We start from the raw sequence: 19,895 nt of genomic DNA, 5'->3' as shown, positions 1-19,895 counted from the left end.
AGGTTAGGGCGCAGCCCCCCCCCCCGCCTTAGGTTAGGGCGCAGCCCCCCCCGCCTTAGGTTAGGGCGCAGCCCCATCGCCCGAGCACCTCTTCTTTCTCATCTCTCCCCTCGAGACGCCTCCAGCCTCCGCATCCCCACACGGCAGCTGAGGGATTCCCTCCACCTGCCTGGAATGCTGGTTCTCACAGCCTCTGTTTCGTCACCTGAAGTGACCACATGGTCCGGGCCAGCTTGGTTTTGCCTCCCGGGAATGTTTTGTTGTTTGGATATGTTCCCTTCTGGACTCAGCAAGGGAAGCAGCGGTGTCTAAAGTCCACGGATGGTGCTAACTTACCTTTAAAAAACTTCACTGTGATGGGATTGATGAGGTTTAAAAAGGCTTGAAGAATGTGCATCAAAGCAAGATTTTTACCTTGCTGTCAGCTTTTGAACAGTCCTGTTAAAATTGCATTAATTAAAGTCATTCTAAAACCAAAGTCTTTGTTTAATTGAAGAAGAGAATGAATAATTACTTCTTGTAAAGCAGCTATAAAAAGCACAATTTATAACTTCTTAGCAGTCCCACTCCAAAAACCTGGGCATGTGCGGATAAAAAGACAAAGGGGACAGTGCAGCGTCCCTGCTCTGTCAGCCGGTGGCTCCCAGCTGTCCCCCGAGGCCCGCGTGCGCCGTGCCTTCCACGTGACGGGGAGGGGCTGCGGTCAGGGGCTGCTGGGTGCAGGGACCTTGCACTTGGGATCACCTGTGTGGCCTCAGCCCTGTGGCCTTAGGAGCCCACGTGTGTCTCATCTCAGAGCCATCTGCGCCTGCCCTGCAGCAGAGACTGGAGACCCACCATCACTACACAGGCTCCTCGGAGAGGACACAGGCCTCGTGGGCACGCGACAGCCCCCTGCTCGTCCTCATCTCACACCCTCCCACCCGCCCAGCCCTGCACGGCCGGAGGGGTGCTTTGAGTTGGCAAAGCCCTTTTCAAACACCACCAGCTGTCCTGACTTGGGCAGACTTCCCTCCTGCTGGTGTCGCCACAAGACCCTTCCACGTGATCCTCTTAACACCGCTGAGTGTTTAACCGTCCGTCCCTGACGTGGGGATTCTCTCCTTTGTGAATGAACCTAGCATTAATCCCAAACTATGTTCTTCTGATTGGAGGACAGACGTAGGTGGTTAGAAATCAAATGTATTTGAGGTTTGGACTCTAGAGTGAGACGGGTTCAGATTGTGACACTTTCACTTTTATACGGTGATTTGGGGACATCAACTTCATCTCTGAGTCTCTTTTTTGATGATAAAATGGAGTTGATAGGATTCAATGAACAAAGGCATTTAGGGAACCAACCTCAAAATAGGCACTCAGCCATTTCTGGCTTCCACCCTCGCTGGCTTCCTGCTCTGTCAGACGCGCGTCACTTTTTGTGTTGGCCTGGGACGCTCGTGGCGGGGGAGATGGGCCTCCTGCACACACCCCCGCTGAGACTCTGCGGACGGGTCGCCTGTACCTGTATTGTCCCAGTGGCTGCGTCTTGCAGAGGCTTGCCCAGCGGTGTGGAACCCCTGAGCCCTTCTGTCAAGGCCGCCGTGCCCATCGTGGGCAGCCCAGACCCACTGCATGTCCTCTGTCCTGAGGGGCAGTTGGGATGCTCTCCGGGCTGGAAGACTCGGGGACCTAGTGACCAAAGCGGGTGAGCCTGAGGGAGCAGGCAGTGCTGCATTCTGCTCGGGCTGGGCGGCTCCCAGACCCGCCCTACAGCTGGGCAGCAGCCTGCGGGCTCCTCCATGGAGGCGGCTTTCCTAAGGGGACCAACCCCCCCAGAGGCTCAGAGCAGGTTGGGCTCTGAAGACTGTCCCTTCTCTGGGCGGCAGGCGGGGTTGGAGGAGCCCTCCCAGCCCCCAGCAGCGTCTGGAGCTCAGCTGCGGTGCACAAGCCAGGAAAGAGGGCACAGCCCAGCAGCCGGGCCCTTCAGAGCCTCCCCTGGGACCCCGGAGCCATCGGGGGAGTCTTGTGCTGTGTCTGCAGCAGAAGGTGCAGGGAGTTTGTGAGCTCTTTCCTTTGGATTTTCCCTTTTCTCTGGGACCAGAGTAACCGGCGCTCTGTCTGCGGCTGACAGTGAGGGACTGTCAGGGATGGGGCAGCGCGAGGTGGCCGCGGCCGTGGCCCGGCTGAGCGGGCGTCCGCACTGAGCGGACAGGCCGCGTGGCCACGTTTCAGAAGGGCCATCCTGGTGTCTGCCCCTCGGTGCCTCTTGGAAACCACTTGGTTGCAGTAAGAGGAGCGGAGGCACAGGGAGGCCCCCGGGAGGGCAGGCAGCCGGCCCGTGTCCAGGTCCCGTGCGTGTGATCTGCCCCACGGCGCGTTTAGGAAACTGTCAGGCCCCAGAGGCTGCTTCACTCGGAGCTGCTGCGGGAACTCTCCAGATACTTTGGGCCAGGCCTTCGGAGTGTGAGATGTACCTTTGACGTGGTGTTGAGGACCGTGCACTCCGCCAGCCACGCTCTGCGGACTTCTGGGGGGAAAAAGACTCCAGCCCCCTGGCAGGTCAGGGAGGGAAAGCCTCAGGCCTCGGCTTCCTAACAGCCCCATCTGTTTGCAGCTCGGCTTTCCCCCCCGGTAGGAATCACATACGAACACCGGGGAGTTCGGTGAGTTAATCAGAAATGCAGTTAAGGCCCCTTTAGGTGGTGCCCGACTCCTTTGCAAGTGCGTTGCCCACTGAGCCTGGGAGGGAAGGCGGTCCACTCCTCCCATAACCACGCTGTGTTCAGGGTCGCGCGGGACCACCCCAAGGCCACCCACTTCCAAGGGAGCTCTGCTGCTGGGCCCTGGCCTTTGGTGTCCCTCAGAGCTTGGAAACGGGGGGATGGGGAGGCGGCACAGGGAAGGCCCCCACCTGTGAGAGGGAGACTGCAGAGGAGACTGTAGGTGAAGTTGTCGTGCGTCTGAAAGTGAAATGATGTCATGGGAGCAGCTTTTGTCCAGAAAATCCTTCATGCTGCCAGATGGGCCCGGACCTTGTCTGCCCCGCCGCCATCCCTCGGAGCGTTGTGGTGTCCGGAAGAGGCCCTTTGCTCCTCCGCGCCGGGCAGCGCTGGGGACCCAGGGCACAGGCCAGCCTGCCCACTGTCCGTCCACAGCCTCGCTGGCCCTCAGCCAGGCCCCGTCACGCTCCACGTCTCTGGCTGCTTCCCTCCTGAAACAGGAGAGTTGAGCACGAGGCAGAGACGGCACGGTACGGCAGCAGATCCTGCAACGCGAACTCCGCGGCCCGGCCTGGAAGGGTGTGCGGACCTGGACGGCGACGGCCCAGCGCAGAGCTCCCCGCTCGTCCGTCCGTGCGGCTCGGGCCCGCCCTGTCGCATGCAGTTAGGGTTTGGGGGGGGCGTGTTTCTCCGCATTCCCAAGAGGCCGCAGAGCAGGTGCCTCCCCTGTCCTTGTCCTTGTGAAAGCACCGGCCCCGGGGTTGTGAAATACGACCGCACGTCCGAGGCCTGACGGGGATCCAGGCATCGCTCTCCCGGTCACGCGTGGACGGCGGGAGAAGGCGTTGACTGCAGGGCTGCGGCATTTGGTGCTGGCGGCTCTGCGGTGCTGCCCGGCGCTCAGCGCTGCCCCCCCCCCCCGCCCCCCGAGCTTGTGTCCCTGGTGAGAGCTGGGTTAGCGGCAGAGCAGAGGGCGGGAACCCGTCCTCCGCGACCTCGGGAAGTTAGTCACTTGCTGGTGTTCTGGGCGTGGCTGCCCGCTGCACAGCCCGGCCTCCCCCCAAGCTGCGTGAGCTGGAGAGGAGCGTCTGGTCCTGCCGCGTCCTCGGGTCCCGGCCTGGATTTGCGTCTGCTCGTGTCGCGGCCTCGCCGGAGCAGTTTGACGTGACTGGGCTCGGGAGCCACGTGCTGCACTTGCCTGCGGGGGGGGTGCCGAGCTTCCCGTGGTGAGGGGTGCTTTCCTCCTGGTGCCGGACACCTAGGTGATGCCCGGGGGGTGCTGCTGAGCTGGGGGAGGCCTAGCTCAGCCCCTCGTGGCCCTCGGGTGACGACAAGCTCCCCGGCCTAAGAGGCGGGCTCCTTTGGGGGCAGCTGTCCCTTACTCGGCGCTATGTCTGCTTCTCAGTCACCGGGACCTCCTGGTGGCCCGCGGTGAGCTGGGATCCTCAGTGCAGGGTGAAGGCGCGGCCCCTCCTGGCCTCCTCCGCACAGGCTTGGTGCCCCCTCCTCTGGTTTGCTGTGCTTCACACTCCTCACCTCGTGTCGGCTTCCTCAGGATGTGACGTCCCTTTAGAGGTGCATCAGGGCCACAGGCAGGATTCAGGGGTGCCGTGGCTTGTCCACGCCGGAAATACTGTGACCTTAAAACAAGCTTTTTATCTAAGTATAGTGTCATGTACCAACAAGCGTATTAATCAAAATTATGCAGCTTGGTGGTTGGAAAGAATATGTCCTATAATCACTACCCAGGAGGGAAATGGTGGGGTGCCAGCACCCCAGCTTCCCTCCGTGTCTTCTAACACCGTAGATGAGCATGTCTGTCTTGAACTTCCAATAAACAGATGGTGCAGAACCTACTCACGTGTCCAACTTTGTTTCCTCTCGATGTTACGTGTGTGAACTGCACCTATATTTTGTGAGTGCTATAGTCTGTTCACATTCATCAGTCTGGGGTACTTTTAGCTATTTTTTTTAAATAGAGTTTGGGGTTCATGCCTGAACTGCACAGAAGGTACAAGATTTCCCGATACTCGTGCCCCCCCGCACATGCACAGCCGCCCTGTTATCCACACCCCCCACCCCAGATGGGACATTTGTTACAACTGATGAACCCACATTGACACTTTGCATTCCCCAAAGCACATAGTTTACATTACTGTTCACCCTTGGGGTTACGTATCCTATGGGTTTGGGCAAATGTGTAATGACACGTATGCACGTGTGTAGTATACAGAGCAGTTTCACCGCCCTAAAATCCTTTGTGCTCCACCTGTTCCGCCCTCCCTCCCCCCAACTCCTGGCAGCCACTGTTCCTTTTACTGTCTTCACAGTTTTGCCTTTTCCAGAATGTCATATAGTTGGAATCGCACAATCTATGTAGCCTTTTCAGACTGGCTTCTTTCACTTAGTCATATGCATTTAAGGTTCCTCCCTGGCTTTTCATGGCTTGATAGCTCGTTTCTTTTTAGCACTGAATAATATTCCATTGTCTGGATAGACCACAGTTTATCTACCCGTTAACCTACTAAAGGACATCTTGTTGCTTCCAAATTTAGTTGCTATGAACATCCATGTGCAGGTTTTTTGTGTGGATGTAAGTTTTTAACTCCATCGGGTAAATGCCAAGGAATGTGATTGCTGGATTGTATGGTAAGAGTGTGTTTAGTTTTGTAAGAAACCACCGAACTGTCTTCCAAAGTGGCTGCGCTATTCTGCATTCCCACCAGCGGTGATGAGGGTTCCTGTTGCTTCACATCCTCACCAGCGTTTGGTGTTGTCATTGTTCTGCGTTTTGACCGTCCTAATAGAATGTAGTGTTATCTCATTGTTGTTTTACTTTGCATCTCCCTGATGACATACGATGTGGAGCATCATTTCATGTGCTTATTGCCATCTGTATGTCTTCTTTAGTGAGGTGTATGTTAAGGTATTTGGCCCATTTTTAAATCGAATTGTTTGTTTTCTTATTGTTGAGTTTTATGAGGTCTTTGTATATTTTGAATAATAGTCCTTTATCAGATGTGTCTTTTGCAGATATTTTCACGAGTCTGTGGCTTGTCCTTTTATTCTCTTGACAGCGTCTTTCACAGAGCAGAAATTTTTAATTTTAATGAAGTCCAGCTTATCAATTCTTTCTTTCATGGACCAGTCTTTGATGTTGTATCCAAAAGTCATCACCAAACCCAAGGTCATCTAGATTTTCTCCTGTGCTATCTTCTAAGAGTTGTATAGATTTGCATTTTACATTTAGATCTGTGATTCATGTTGACTTAATTTTTGTGAAGGGTGTAAGGTGTGTGTCTAGATTCATTTCTTTTTACAGGTGGGTGTCCAGTTGTTCTGGCACCATTTGTTGACGAGACTGTCTTTGCTCCATTGTAGTGCTTTTCCTCCTTTGTCAGAGATCAGTTGACTACATTTATGTGGGTCTATTTCTGGGCTCTCTATTATGTTCCATTGATCTGTTTTTATATCCTATCACCAATCCCACACTGTCCTCAGTACTGTAGCTTTACAGTAAGTCTTGAAGTCAGATAGCGTCAGTCTCTATTCTTTTCTGTCAGTGTTGAGTTGGCTATTCTGGGTCTTTTGCGTCTCCATATAAAGTTTAGAATCAGTTTGTCAACATCCACAAAAAAGCTTGCTGAGATTTTTATCGGGATTGCATTGAATCCAGAAGTTGAGAGGAACATCGTGACAGTATCGGGTCTCGCTACCCATGTACGTAGGACATCTCTCCACTGGGTTCGTCTTTGACGTTCTTCACCAGAGTTTTGTAATATTCCTCATGTAGCTCTTGTACTTATTTTGTTAGATGTATACCTGTTTCATTTTTTTTACATGCTAATGTAAACAATATTATATTTTTTAATGTCAAATTCCACTTGTTCATTGCTAGTACTAGAAAAATATTTAACTTTGATATATTAATCTTATATTCTGAAACCTTGCTATAATTGCTCATTGGTTGTAGTTTTTTGTTGATTCTTTCAGATTTTCTACATAGACAATCATGTAATCTGCAAACAAAGACAGTTCTGTTTCTTTCTTCCCAATCTGTATACCTTTTGTTTCCCTTTGTTGTTTTAATTGCATTTGCTAGGATTTTGACTATGATATTGAAAGGCTGTGGTTAGAGGGGACATCCTTGCCTGTTCCTGATCTTAGGAAAAGCTTCACGTTTCTCACCATTAAGTATGATGTTTAGCTGAAGGGTTTTGTGAACGTTCTTTTCAAGTGGAGGAAGCGTCACTCTGTTTCTAGCTTACTGAGAGGTTTTTCTTTTTTTTAATCATGAATTGTTTGATTTTGTCAGATGCTTTTTCTGCATCTATTAATGTGAGGATGTGATTTTTCTTCTTTAGCCTGTTGATGGTGATGGATTACAGTAATTGATTTTTGAATGTTAAACCAGCCTTGCATATCTGGGATAAATCCTAGTTGGTCATGCTATATAGTTCTTTTTATACTTTGTTGGATTCAACTTGCTAATATTTTATTGAGGATTTTTGCAGCTATGTTCATGGGAGACATTTTAGTTTTCTTTGCCTACTGTGTCTTTGTCTAGTTTGTATTAGTATAATTCTGGCCTCACAGAATGAGATAGAAAGTAGCCCTCCTGCTTCTGTCTTCTGAAAGAAATTGTTAGAGAATTTGGCATAATTTCTTCCTTAAATGTTGGTAGAATTCAGAACCCATCTGGGTCTGGTGCTTTCTGTTTTGGAAGTTTATTAATTATTGATTCAATTTCTTTAACAGATATAGGCCTACTCAGATTGTCTGTTTCTTGTGTGAGTTTTGGCAGATTGCGTCTTTAAAGAAATTGGTCCATTTTGTTTATTAAATTTGTGGGCATAGAATTGTTCATAATATTTCTTTGTTATCCTTTTAATGCCCATGAGATCTGTGGTAATGTCCCCTCTTTCATTACTAATATTAGTAATTTGTGTTGCGTCTCTTTTTTTTTGGTTATCCTGGTTAGAAGCTAATTGAGTTTATTGATCTTTTGAAATAAGCAGCTCTTTGTTGATTATTTTCTGTTGATTTCATGTTTTCAACTTCATTGATTTCTGCTCTAATTTTTATTTCTTCTTTTCTTCCGCCTACTTTGGATTTAACTTGCTCTTCTCTTTTAGTTTCCTGTGGTGGAAGCTCGGTTTATTGATTTTAGATCTTTCTTCTTTCCTGATATATGCATTCAGTGTTATAAATTTACCTTTAAGCACTGCTTTCACTGCAGCCCATACATTTTGACAAATTGTATTTTTATTTTCATTTGTTTGAAAACATTTTAAGATTTCTCTTGATGTTTCTTCTTTGAACCAAATGTTATTAGAATTGTGTTAATTCCAAGTATTTTGGAATTTTCCAATTATCTTTCTGATATTGATTTCTAGTTTAATTCTATTGTGGTCTGAGAGCAGACATTGTATGGTTTCTGTTCTTTTAGCATTGTTAAGGTGTGTTTTATGGCCCGAAATGTGGTCTATCTTGGTGAATGTTTCATGTGACCTCAAAGAAAATGTGTATTTTGCCATTGCTGGATGAAGTAGTCTATAGATGTCAATTATATCCAGTTGATTGATGGTGGTGTTGAGTTCAGCTTGGTCCTTACTGATTTTCTGCCTGCTGGGTCATTCATTTCTGATAGTGGGGCATTGAAGTCTCCCGTCTGTAACAGTGGATTCACCTGTTTCTCCTTGTAGCTATCAGTTTTTGCTTCACGTGTTTTGACACTCTGTTGTTAGGTGCATGCATGTTAAGGATTGTTGTCTTCCTGGAGAATTGACACCTTTATCGTTATGTAATGCCCCTTTTTATCCCTGATAACTTTCCTTGCTTTCAAGTTTGCTTTTCCTGAAATTAGTATAGCTACTCCTGCTTTCTTTTGATTAGTGTTAGCGTGGTATATCTTTCCTTATATATATCTCTTTATATTTAAAATGGGTTTCCGGTACATAACATACAGTAGGGTCTTGTTTTTTTGATCCACCCTGACCATCTCTGTCTTTCAATTTGTACATTTAGACTATTGCTATTCAAAGTGATTATTGATATTGTTGAATTAATATTTACCACATTTGTTTTCTTTGATTTTTGTTCCTGTTTTTGGTTTCCATCCTTTTTTGGCCTTTTGCAGTTTTAACTAAGTAATTTAAATGATTTCATTTTCTCTCCCGTCTTAGCATATCAGTTGTACCTTTAAAAAAATTTTTTTTGTGGTTGCCCTAGAGATTGCAATATGCATTTACAACTAATCCAGGTCCACATTCAGATAAAACTACTGTTTCACAGGTAGTGCAGTTACCTTATAATCACAAAATAATCCTAATTCCTTCCTCCTGTCCTTTTTGTCATTGCTGTTATTCATTTAACTTATATATAAACATACATAAGTGTATATATTTGTATATATGATATACATATATATGGTATGTACATAAGCATATGTAATTAGATACATTGTTGCTATTATTATTTTGAACAAACTGTTTTTTAAATTTTTTCTTTACTTATTCCTTCTCCAACGTTCTTTGTTTATGTAGAGTCAAGGTTTTGACCTATGTAACTTTTCTTCTCTCTAAAGAACTTCTTTTAACATTTCTTGCAAGGCAGGTCTCCTGGCAACAAATTCCCTCAATTTTTGTTTGTCTCAGAAAGTCTTTATTTCTTTCTCACTATTGAAGAGTTATTTTTCAGGGTAGAGAATTCTCAGTCATTATTGTGTCAAATATTTCTTTTGTTCCTTTTTTTCTTTCTTCTCCTTCCTATATTCCTGTTACGTGTATATTACACCTCTTGTAGTTATCCTGCAGTTTTTGGATATTCTGTTCTGTTTTGGGTTTTTGTTTATTTTCTTTTTCAGTCTTTGTTCTCTTTGCTTTGCGGTTTTGGAAGTTTCTGTTGAGACATCCTTAAACTCAGAGATTCTTTCTTCAGCTGTTAAATCTACTAATAAGCTTATAAAAGGAATTCTTTATCTCTGTTACAGTGTTTTGATCTCCAGCATTTCTTCTTGGTTCTTTCTTGGACTTACCATCTCTCAGTTTGCATTGCCTACCTGTTCTTGCGTGCTGTCTACTTAAATGTATTAGAGCCCTTAGCATAGTTGTTTTAAATTCCCTGTTTGATAATTCCAACATTCCTGCCATATCTGAGTCTGGTTCTGATGCTTGCTCTGTCTCTTCAAACTGTTTTTTGCCTTTTAGGATGTCTAGTAATTTTTGTTCCTTTTTGATATTTGGACATAAAATGTACCACGTTAAAGGTACTGCTGTAAATAGGCCTTTAGTGACGTGGAGGGGAAATGTTCTGTAGCCTCTCACCCTGTTATTAGAGCCCCGTCGTGTAAGGAGTTGTACCTACAGGCTGTGAGCTCTACCTGTGCATCTCCACTTTCCCCTCCTCCTTAGGGAGGACAGGCTGGCTGGAGTGGGCTGCAGTTGGTTATGGTATTGGTTGATGTACCATACTTTATCTAACCAACCCTCTCTGGCTGTGCAGTTGTCTCTAGTTTTTCTCTAGTTGAAGAAACACTGTAATGAACATACTCGGAGCTGAATCTTCTTGCATGTCTGTGATCTTCTTGAAAGAGTCTCTAGAAGTGTTTTTGTCAGATTAGTGGATATGCAGCTTCTTGTGTTTGATAGGACTTGCCACACCACCGCCATAAATGTATATCCCCACCAGAAATGAGAAAGTGCTTGTAGCCATCGTGCTGAACACGCCGAGCGGGCTTGTGTTCATCCCTGCTAATCTGATAAGACACCAAAGACCAACGAAGGGAGAAGGAATTTTCCTGTCTAAAATTGTACTTTTTTTGAATATTAGTCAGGTATCACATTTTTAAATGTATTTAACAGCAGTTTGCTTTTCTTCCTTTTTTGTGAGTTGCCTGATTTTTGCCCCTGGCCTGGTTTTCTTTTAAAGTATGTGTCTCTCTTTCCTGCTGTGTCTCTCACGTCCTTATGTAGCAAGGATATTAGGTCTTAGTCTCCAGTTTGTCCTGCAAGTATTTTTCTAGATTATTTCCCTTTTTGTTTTCTTGCTGTTCTTAACGTAGAGAATTTCATTTTTCTGTAACCAAATCTTTGTTATTTACTTCTTAAGACCATTCCCCACCTCAAGATTAAACATCTATTCACATTTTCTTCTAGGTTATTCAAGGTTTTTTTCTAACATTTAAATCTTTAATACTTAGGGAATTAATTTCGGTGTATACAGTGAATTAGAGAATTAACTCTGTTTTTTTAATGATTAGCCAATTTTAATCACATTTTCTAACTGGTTATTGCTGGTAGATGGGAAACCCAATGATTTTCATGTATTTATTTTAAAATTATCAGCCTTTCTCAAATTCTTATTCTAATTTTTAACTAATACTCTGTTTTTCTAGGTAGAAAATCATATGATTTTTCTTCCCAATATTTATACTTACTATTTTTTTCCTTTTATTTCTATGGCTCTAATATCTAGACCAATCTCAAATAACCGTGTAGATATTATGGTATTTTATTTTTTACCAAAATTAATCTGGTATTTTTTCTTTTTAATTTTACAAAATTAAATGTCTTCTTTTATTTTGCTCTTGCAAAAGCTCTGGCTTGTAGGAAGCCTTCGGTTACCTTTTCCTTTGCACCGTTGGCGAGGTCTTGGGGGCCACCCTTTGGCTGGGTCTGAGTGGAGTTTATTACGGGTACAGGGCCCTCCTGGTCATGAACTCTATGTGAGATAAGCAAGGTGCCCTCTCTGCTCATCCCTTCTCAAGCCAGTCGGCCACTTTGGCCCTAATGCTTATCAGGAAAGCCCGCCGCCTTGATGGCCGAGCACTGACTACAAGGAAACCCTTGTCGGTGTCACCGGCCATGGAGAACCAGCCACCCCGAAACGTGGGAAAGCCTGAGATTCCCTCAGTGTCTGTTGCATTTTCTGGACTGTATCAATTGGGAAAAGAAATATTTTGAAGTCACACAGCCCTTGTTATTTGGTACTTGTTTAAGCTGGGAAATTGGGGTTAGGACCTGGAGAAGGAGGGGTGCGGTTGCCCCTGCGCTGTCCCCTAAACCCCTAGGAGAGGGGAGGTTTGGAAGGGAGCATGGGGACCTGCCAGTACAGACTCCTGGTCTTGCCTTTCCTGCCCCATGTCCTCTGGGAGGCACGTCCAGCACCCATCACCTCGTCCCACTTCGCCCCAGATAAACTCCCCAAACTGTGCAGCCCCTCCGTTCACGGGGAAGCAGCTTCTCCGGTGATGTCAGGAAGTCCATCAGGACGCTCCAGATGGAGCGTCCCTCTGACCCCAGGGGCCCACACCCCACATCACTGCTTCACACGAAGGGGTCGAAGGCCCCTTGGTAAAGCAGGCGGTGCTTTCAGACCCAGCCGGGCCCACAGGGCTGCTCTGGCTGTCAGCTCCTGAGTGCCAGGCAGGCCTCCGGTGTCCACGCAGGCCCCGGGGGACAAAGGCAGGCGGTTTGGATGTGGACGGCGGTTGGGCAGACGGCCTGTGGACAGTCCCACTGCACCCCGTGTGGCACCAGCACGCCCCCCGACGCTTGCTGCCGCCCGGTCGTCCCCTCGCTCCTCGTCCTGTCCCCCGCCCTTGTCATCTGTCCCCGCGGCTCGTGGCGCCTCCGGGGGCACCGGGCGAGTCCTCCCCCACCGCACGCCTGTGTCCCTGTTCACGCCCCTCCTTCCTCCCGCGTCTGCCCACCTTCTGCCTCTGTCCTTGCTACTGCCTGGCACGACAAGGATTTAACAGGGTTCAGAGCTTCCACGACTCTAAATAAATGGAGTTGGATTGGGGCATCTTTTGTGCTCTGGTGGAGGCAGGAACATAGAAAGTTTTATACTTAGTTGAATTTATATTTGTTGAAAACCATTTTATTTATAAGCACATATTAGGAACATGAATTTTAAAGTGCTCACTAGATTGTAAATTGCCACACACTTCCACTGGAGGCTCTTTGCTGCTAAAATCAATATGGGAGAGGAAGAGAGATCCTGGGTGAAGATGTGGGAGGGACGCTTTTCACGCCGATCTCAGAATGAGTCATCGCGTAGAGCCTTTCCTTAGCTGCAGTGACACTAACCGGTCTCTTGGTTCTGTTTTTGTATCCGTTTTGTGCGTGTCCCTGTGCTTTGCCTACACGGGGTGATTCCAGGATGAAGTCCTGACTGTAATCAGAAGAGTGGACGACAACTGGGCGGAGGGAATGCTGGGAGACAAGATCGGGATCTTCCCCCTGCTGTACGTGGAGGTGAGGCCGCGCTCCCACACTCACTCCTCCTGCACAGGGAGGTGAGGCCAGGCTCCCAGACCCACCCCTCCTGCACGTGGAGGTGAAGCCGCGTTCCCACACTCACCCCTCCTGCACAGGGAGGTGAGGCCCCGCTCCCAGATCCACCCCTCCTGCATGTGGAGGTGAGGCTGCGCTCCCACGCTCACCCCTCCTGCACAGGGAGGTGAGGCCAGGCTCCCAGACCCACCCCTCCTGCACGTGGAGGTGAGGCCAGGCTCCCAGACCCACCCCTCCTGCACGTGGAGGTGAGGCCAGGCTCCCAGACCCACGCCCTCTCTTTCCCTTTGTTGTTTGCTTTACCAGACCAGAGATGAGCTCTCCTCAGGGGAAGAAGTTTACCCCACAGTAATCGGAGTTCAGATGGGGACAACTTGTGGGTTTTATTGAACCCTGAGGCTGTGAGAAGTGCCTCTGCCTCTTGGGGGTGGTCCGTCCCAGCCCATCATCTTGCCACATGGCCAATGAGGCAGGGCTCCCTACTTCTCACGGGAAACCTGGGCCTGCCCCATTTCTCCGAGACCCTCCAGGTTCTGCTGGGCTTGCCCCCAGAACCCCGGGGAGAAGAGCTCACCACAGGAAGCAGCTTCCCCAGGGACACTGCCAGCCACTGAAGGGAACATTGAGGCTCCCTGGACTTGGGGTTTGGGGCGGCTCATCAGCTCCAACCCTGGAGTGGAGGTGCTCGGGCTCATTTGAGGCTGGTTGGCTTCCTGCCTCTTTTCTGTGACCAAGATGCTCTGGGTTTCCAGTGAATAAGTTACGGGCGGTGGCCAAGCGAGGAGCGTTCAGAGCCTTTGCTCTTTCAGCCCCTGCTCGCTATGGTCTGTGTGTGTGTTTGCTGTTTGTCAGCACACGTCCGCATGCGCACGTCCCCAGGCTAACCCCGCGCTGCGCCTGTGCGCACTGCCTCACCCCCAGGAGTCGTTCTAGCCAGTGCTCACGGGGCGTGGGCCCCAAACCCTCCTGAGGAGTCCTGTCTGGCCTCTCGCACCCCTTGTGTGCAGGGCCGCCCCCGACTCCGCAGGGGCCCAGAGCCGGGTGCGATCCCAGGCCGACGGCTCTCAGCTGGGCCCTACTCCCTCCCCGCAGCGTCCTCGCTCAGAGCCTGTGCTCCCCCAGCCCAGGGCGGGCCACACACGATGCAGGGGACATGGCCAGCTTTGCCCCTGCTGAGCCCTGTGGGCCAGTGGATTCCGGTACCTGCCAGATGAAGGCCGCTGGCTGGGGTGGGTGGCCCAGGCTCTCTGCGCTGATTAGCCTCCGCTTTTCCAGCCTCATCTCCGGCCCTTTCCTCCCCTTCCCCTACATGTCCGGAACCCGCGGTTCTTATGTGTACTCTGAAGCAGCAGCTCCCCGGTGACTCTCAGACCCTCCCCAACAGTAAGTCCGCACACACACTGGTACACTTGCGAGGGGCACACTCATGCACACATGTGCACACACACGCTCTGCTCTCTGCCCCCCACCCCCGGCAAGGACCACAGCCCACAGCACCTCCGGCCTCACTTGTGCCTTTGCTCCAACTCTGGGAGGTGGTCTCTGCATCTGCTGCCTCAGACCCAAGAACTCGACGCGTGAAACCCCCACAGTGCTGTCCACACGTGGAGAGTCTGTCCCCCCGGCATCTTTGGCCAGTGGAACCTCTTCCAAGGCAGACTCTCACGGAGCCACTCACAGAAAGGTCCCAGGGGCCTGTGACAACGCCCCCAAACGGAGTCAGCTCAGCCGAGTCACGGAGCTGGGACTTCCCAAGGGGGGCCAGAGAAGGTGAAAGGACGGGCGTTTAAAAGCATGGATGCAGCTCACGGACACATTTTTAAAGAAACAAGGTGGAAAAGAGAGTGCACTGAAGACTTTCCCCTTTAGGAAGTTCAGGAGCAGCAGAACTCCCCCCTCACCCGCGGCTGATGGAAGGGGGTGCCCTGGGGAGACCGAGCAGAGAAGCGAGAGGGAGGCCCTGGCTGTGGAGAGGCTTCGAGGCTTGATCTGGGAGGTGCTGGTGGGGTGGTGCAGCTGTGAAGTGATGTAGCTAACATTTTTGCACTTCTCTTTAAAATGCAGTTTAAGAAACTAAGAAAAAATTTTGTAGGAAACCTGAGGCAGGTAATGGTGCCCCTGCGGGAGGCCGAGCCCGGCGCACTGGCACCCCTGCTCTGGAAGGGACTCGGGCATCATCCCAGAGGCCGAGAGTGTGGGCTCGGGGCTGGAAACCAGTCAGCAGGGCCTCCTGAGGCTCACGTGGCTCAGACACTCAGCCAACTGGGAGTCAGTGCCCTTGGGGCTCGACTGCTGGACCCTGGAGACGGTCCTTCAGAGCAAGGGCGTAGGGGCTCCTGTGTGCCCACCGCCCTCCCAGTTGCTCTGCTCTGATCACAGCCTCCTGCCCCCCCAGGTCCCCTGAGCCGGGGGCTGGGCTCTCCTCCAGGGGCCGAGGCAGAGCAGGGCCCTCGCTCCTGTCCCGCACCTCCCCGGGCACAGCGCCGGGCCCGGCACCATTGCCCCAGGGGCCCTGGCAATAGCCACAGACCCCAGGACCTCAGCAGGCACCGAAGAAGGAGGCCCTGGCCGGGTGTCTCCTGAGGCTGATTCGCTGTTATGTACCCACTCCCTTTTGAAGCGCTGAGCTGACGCTTACCCTCACGCGGCCTCGAGGGCATCGCGCGCGGGTGATAGAGTTCAGACCATCTTCCTCTGGGTGATGAGCAGGCATCTGAGGCCACAGGGTGGATCTGGGGTCTTTGCAGGTTTGGGCCTGGGCCGGGAGGGAGCGGGGTCTGTGTCGGCGAACGGCAGTTTGGGGTGGCGGTCATCCCCCTGGGTGTTGCCCTGTCTTAAATCACGCCCTCACAGGACTGAATTACAGGGAGCCTTCTCCAGCCCTGCAGCTGTGGTTTGAAGGTCGTGGGGGGAGGCTGCTGGGGCCTGCGTGCAGTCCAGTCGTGACACCTGCCCAAGGAGGACGTTTCCGGAGTGACCTTTGCTCTGGGGACGCGGCACCCGCTCCCATCCCAGGCAGGCTCTTTCCTGGGGCTCGCTGAGTGGGCTGGGGGACAAGCGGTTAAACCTCTCGGAGCTGGCCTGGCCTCATGCTGTTTTCTGAGGGGGTATCCAGTCTCCAGAAGCATCTGTATGTCCGACGCAGTGTAGAGGCCCTCCTCTCACCCACTCTCCCCTCAGCTGCTGGCTGCATCCGCAGCGGGGCCTGGGCCGCTGGTTCTGGGAGAGGGCCACTCGTCCGTCGGCACGACCCTGGCCCAGACCCTTCCTCGTTGCCTTCCCAGCTCCTCCTCCTGCGTCCTGGAACCCACCTCCTGTCCTTCATCCCCCTTGGTTCCAAGGACAGGCACTGTCCAGCAGCCATCTCTACGGTGGGACCAATGCATAGCCCACGGACACCTGCCGGCTCGTCGGGTGTCGCTCAGGACAGAGCGGAGTGGGCCAGGTCACTCCTGTCCTCGGAGGACAAACCCCACCCGTGGCAGGGCCTCCCTTCCATGCTCTGAGCCTCGAGGGCCTGGGGTCAGGCGCCAGCCCCCAGGGCCCCGTGCGTGGAGCTTCACTACTCGTCAGCCGAACGGGGGGATGACCTGTCCCCCAAGCACCCAAGACGCCGTGCGAAAGAGGGCAGATGAGGAAAGGAAGCACCCAGCTGCCTGGGAAACGTCTGAGTGGGCGTCAGCCAGCTCGGAGGCGCAGGTGCAGGATGGGGACACTGGGCCGGAGCCTTTGGCATGTGGGTGGGATCTGCCTCCCAAGGGTAGACGGGACAGCTGCAGGAATGGGTGCAGGTTGGGGGTCCTCAGACCCCGTCCTGGTGTCTCTTTAGAATAATTCCTGCCCAGACACCCGCTCCCTGACACGCGTGTGTCCTTACTGTAATGGAAGCTCTGTTGCTCTCATCCTCCCTGTGCCGCCTCCTTTCCTCAGCCCGGGCTCCGCTGCCTCGAGGGTGTAGTGCCTCGAGCCCCCATGTCCCTGTCCCTGCACCGAGACCCCAGCTACCCAGGCCTCCCCACTCCCCTCCAGGCTCGGGGTCTCTGTGCCGGGAGCCCTGCATTCCTGCTCACCTAATGAGCCATGCGGAGCCCCCTTCCTGTCCTTTCTTAGCCTCTTCACTGGCTCCCACTCAGACCCTGGTCCCTGTGTTCGTTCTTAATGTCCCTCATGCTTGGCAAAGTGACTGCACGTGGCAGGTGCTTAAAAAATGACTGTGAGAGTGACAGCAGCCCGACAGGTGGCTAGCGGCCAGTTTTTGGATTTGCAGAACGCAGGGATTGTGCAGAGCCGGGGCTCTGGGGACTTGGAGGTACAGACTGAGGCAGGAGAGCTGTCAGACTAGCTCAGTCTAAAGAGGAAACCGCATGGCCTTCAGTGGGGTGAACCCAGGCGGGCTGCCTGGAAGCAGAGGGAGGATGCGGTCGCCAGATCTCCTTCATCAGACTTTCCTGGCGCCCGCCCTGCGCCTCCCCTGGGCTCTGCCCTCCACAGCTCACTCCCCTGAGGCCCCACCTCGCATGGTGAGCTTGGCCGGGGCTCCCTCCTTCTGAGGACACTTTGTTTCACTTCCCAGCCTCACTGTGGCCGGAGCCCCCATGCCTTCTGGAGGAGACCCCTGGGTTGACCCCTCGGGGTAAGGGCTTCCTCCAGTCCCTACCATGCTCGCTCAGGGCCCCCAGGTGTAGGGACCATGATTTGTCTGCCAGTCCGTCCACAGAGCCTGAGCACGCCTCCATTCCGGCTCGCCCAGAGCGGGTGCACATTTGAGAGTCACTGGGTGGGCGAGCCTGCCCCCTGCCCACAAGGACAGGTGGGTGATGGCTGGTTGAGGGAGGCCCAGAAGGCTGAGCCTGCGAAGCCATCAGCTCTCCTGCCGGCTGGGGCCTTCTGGGTGGGAATTCTCCCCCTCTTTGTATGTCCGGTGTCACCTGTATTGAACTTGGACATGTCGGTGTGTTTCCTCGTTTTGTGCTCTGGGCTCCTGGAGGCCAGCTGGCTCGGCTGCCCGTGTCCTTGTGACCAGTTACTGTAATGGGCACCTGGAGAGACAGGGCTGCCCCGGCCTCAGCACAAGGGCCAGTGCGTCCTGGCAGCTTCCCCGGGGACCCCGGCCCCCTACTGAGAAGAGCTGACCCCAGGGAGCCGCGTCTGGGGCCAGGAGCATCTGGAAAAAGAGGTGCAGAGAGGGGGGAAGCTCTGAGTAGGGGTGAGGAGCCTCGTGGTGACCCTGGCTGACCCTGGAGACCTAGGGCCGAAACGCAGTGGAGGCCGCTCTGATGGGCCAGGCCCATCAGGCGGGCGGCCTGTGCATCCCTGGGCACTGAGGACCTGGGTGGGTCTTGCCACCTCCACACCGGGCCGCGGGTGCAGCTGGAGCTCTGTCTCGATAGCCCAGGCCCAGGGAGGGAGGGGCTGAGCCTAAGCTGCCCTCAGGGAGGAGCTGGGCTGGGAGGGGAGGGTCTTGGAGGAGGGCCCGCCCTTGGAGGGAAGAGGAGACAAGGGGGATTCTGGAGGTGCAGGGGACAGGGTGTTGATGGTCTGTGTCCAGCTGTCCTCATCTCAGCCTCTTGGCAGAAGGTTATTTGTGGAGAACCACAGGGTTCAAGACTGCGTAGGAGGTGACTCAGGGGACTCACCGGGGAGGGGCGTCGGGGGGGCGGTGTTGAGGCGTGCGAGGGGCAGGAGCCAAGGGAGGAAGCGGGCGCTGGGCGGGGTCGGGGTCGGCCAGTCGTGGACCTGCCAGAGGCCTGGTGCGCGGCATGGCTCTGTGGCATGGCTCCGTGGCCCGGAGCGGGCGCAGTGGTGGCTGGGAGGAGCCCAGAGGAGGGGCTGCAGGCAGTGATGGGACAGAGCCCCGGCCCAGCGGTGGGAGGGGCTGGAGGGTGGGGGCGGGGTGTCTCCGAGTGGTGCTACGGGAATCCTGTCTCCCTCCTGCCACCAGAGCCAGCCCCCGCCACCCCTCCACTAGCTGGTGGATGCATCCTCGTGGCATCTTCTGAGAGCCTGTGTCCTACGGCTGGAGCCACGCACTCACCTGGAGGGTTTGTTCTCTGGCTCCCGCTCCCTCCCCTTCTACTGCCCCACACGTCAGGGGTCAGCATCCTTCCGGCCTCCTAGCCCTGCCGCACCTGCAGGCACGGGTTTCCGGACTCAGAGATGGGGGAGGATGGGCGAGCCCCGGAAAGCGAGGCAGCCTCATCCCAGGGCCAGTGCGCGTCCAGAGAGTTCTGACCTTGGGGAACCAGATCCAGGCCTCTGCCTGTTGGTGGGTCCCACGACCTCGGCTAATGGTGTTGACGTGCGAGGGCAGACTGCTGAAGTGATGCTATTTACAGATGCTGGGAGTTGATGGAAGCAAAAACTGAAACCTGATTTAGCCGGATGGATGTAATGCCCAAAATGGTACGGTTGCTAACGGCAGCTGCTTCCCGTTTGAGAGGCCTTGTCTTCAGTGCGGAAATTAGGGCGGATGTTGTCGAAGCCTCAGCTAATTACCATGTTGAACTTGGCCCTTCTTGCACGTGTAGCACCGCCGTCTCCTTGTGACTTTATTTACGAAGAGAGCGTATTATTCTGAGCCTCCGTCTCTAAATATGGTATCGAAGCTGCCACCTTCTCTGGGAACACGCAGCTCTGAAGTTGTCTGTATTGTTTCAAAGGCCCAGAGCCTGGAGCTGCCCCTCATGCATTGGGTTCGCCCCACACCCCCAGTAACTGCTGGTTATTTCTTCACCGTTGTCTTGGTTTTTCAGCTCAGGCCGGGGGGCAGGCAGAACGTTTCCAGGGAGGAGGCTGGGGAGGGTCTGTGGCTTCTAGTGGAAGGTCCACGCCCAAGCTCAGGGGAGAAGCAGATGGACGCGGGAGGCCCAAGCCCTGACTCGGCTTCAGCGCCTCCACA

General features: G+C 52.7%; 1 protein-coding gene across 5 annotated transcripts in view; it reads left to right on the top strand.

Annotated features, from left to right (window-relative positions):
• The window catches only part of SH3RF3 (SH3 domain containing ring finger 3), a 206,375-nt gene that overhangs the window by 104,533 nt on the left and 81,947 nt on the right, over positions 1 to 19,895 (top strand). For 4 of the 5 annotated variants that reach the window (XR_013831165.1, XR_013831166.1, XM_079941603.1 and 1 more), the window contains exon 3: positions 12,863 to 12,958. The exons of the other annotated variant lie outside the window; for it this stretch is intronic. Coding sequence is in view for 2 of the 4 variants with exons in the window: in XM_079941603.1 (XP_079797729.1) it covers positions 12,863 to 12,958 (96 nt within the window). In the remaining 2 variants the exon portion in view is untranslated. The remainder of the gene's footprint in view (positions 1 to 12,862; positions 12,959 to 19,895) is intronic. 5 annotated transcript variants of the gene reach the window in all.

The sequence above is a fragment of the Stenella coeruleoalba genome (assembly GCF_951394435.1).
Source record: "Stenella coeruleoalba genome assembly, chromosome: 13".
Taxonomy (NCBI): Eukaryota; Metazoa; Chordata; class Mammalia; order Artiodactyla; family Delphinidae; genus Stenella; species Stenella coeruleoalba.
Note: the sequence above shows the minus strand (reverse complement) of the source record. Positions and strands in the feature narration are given on the sequence as shown.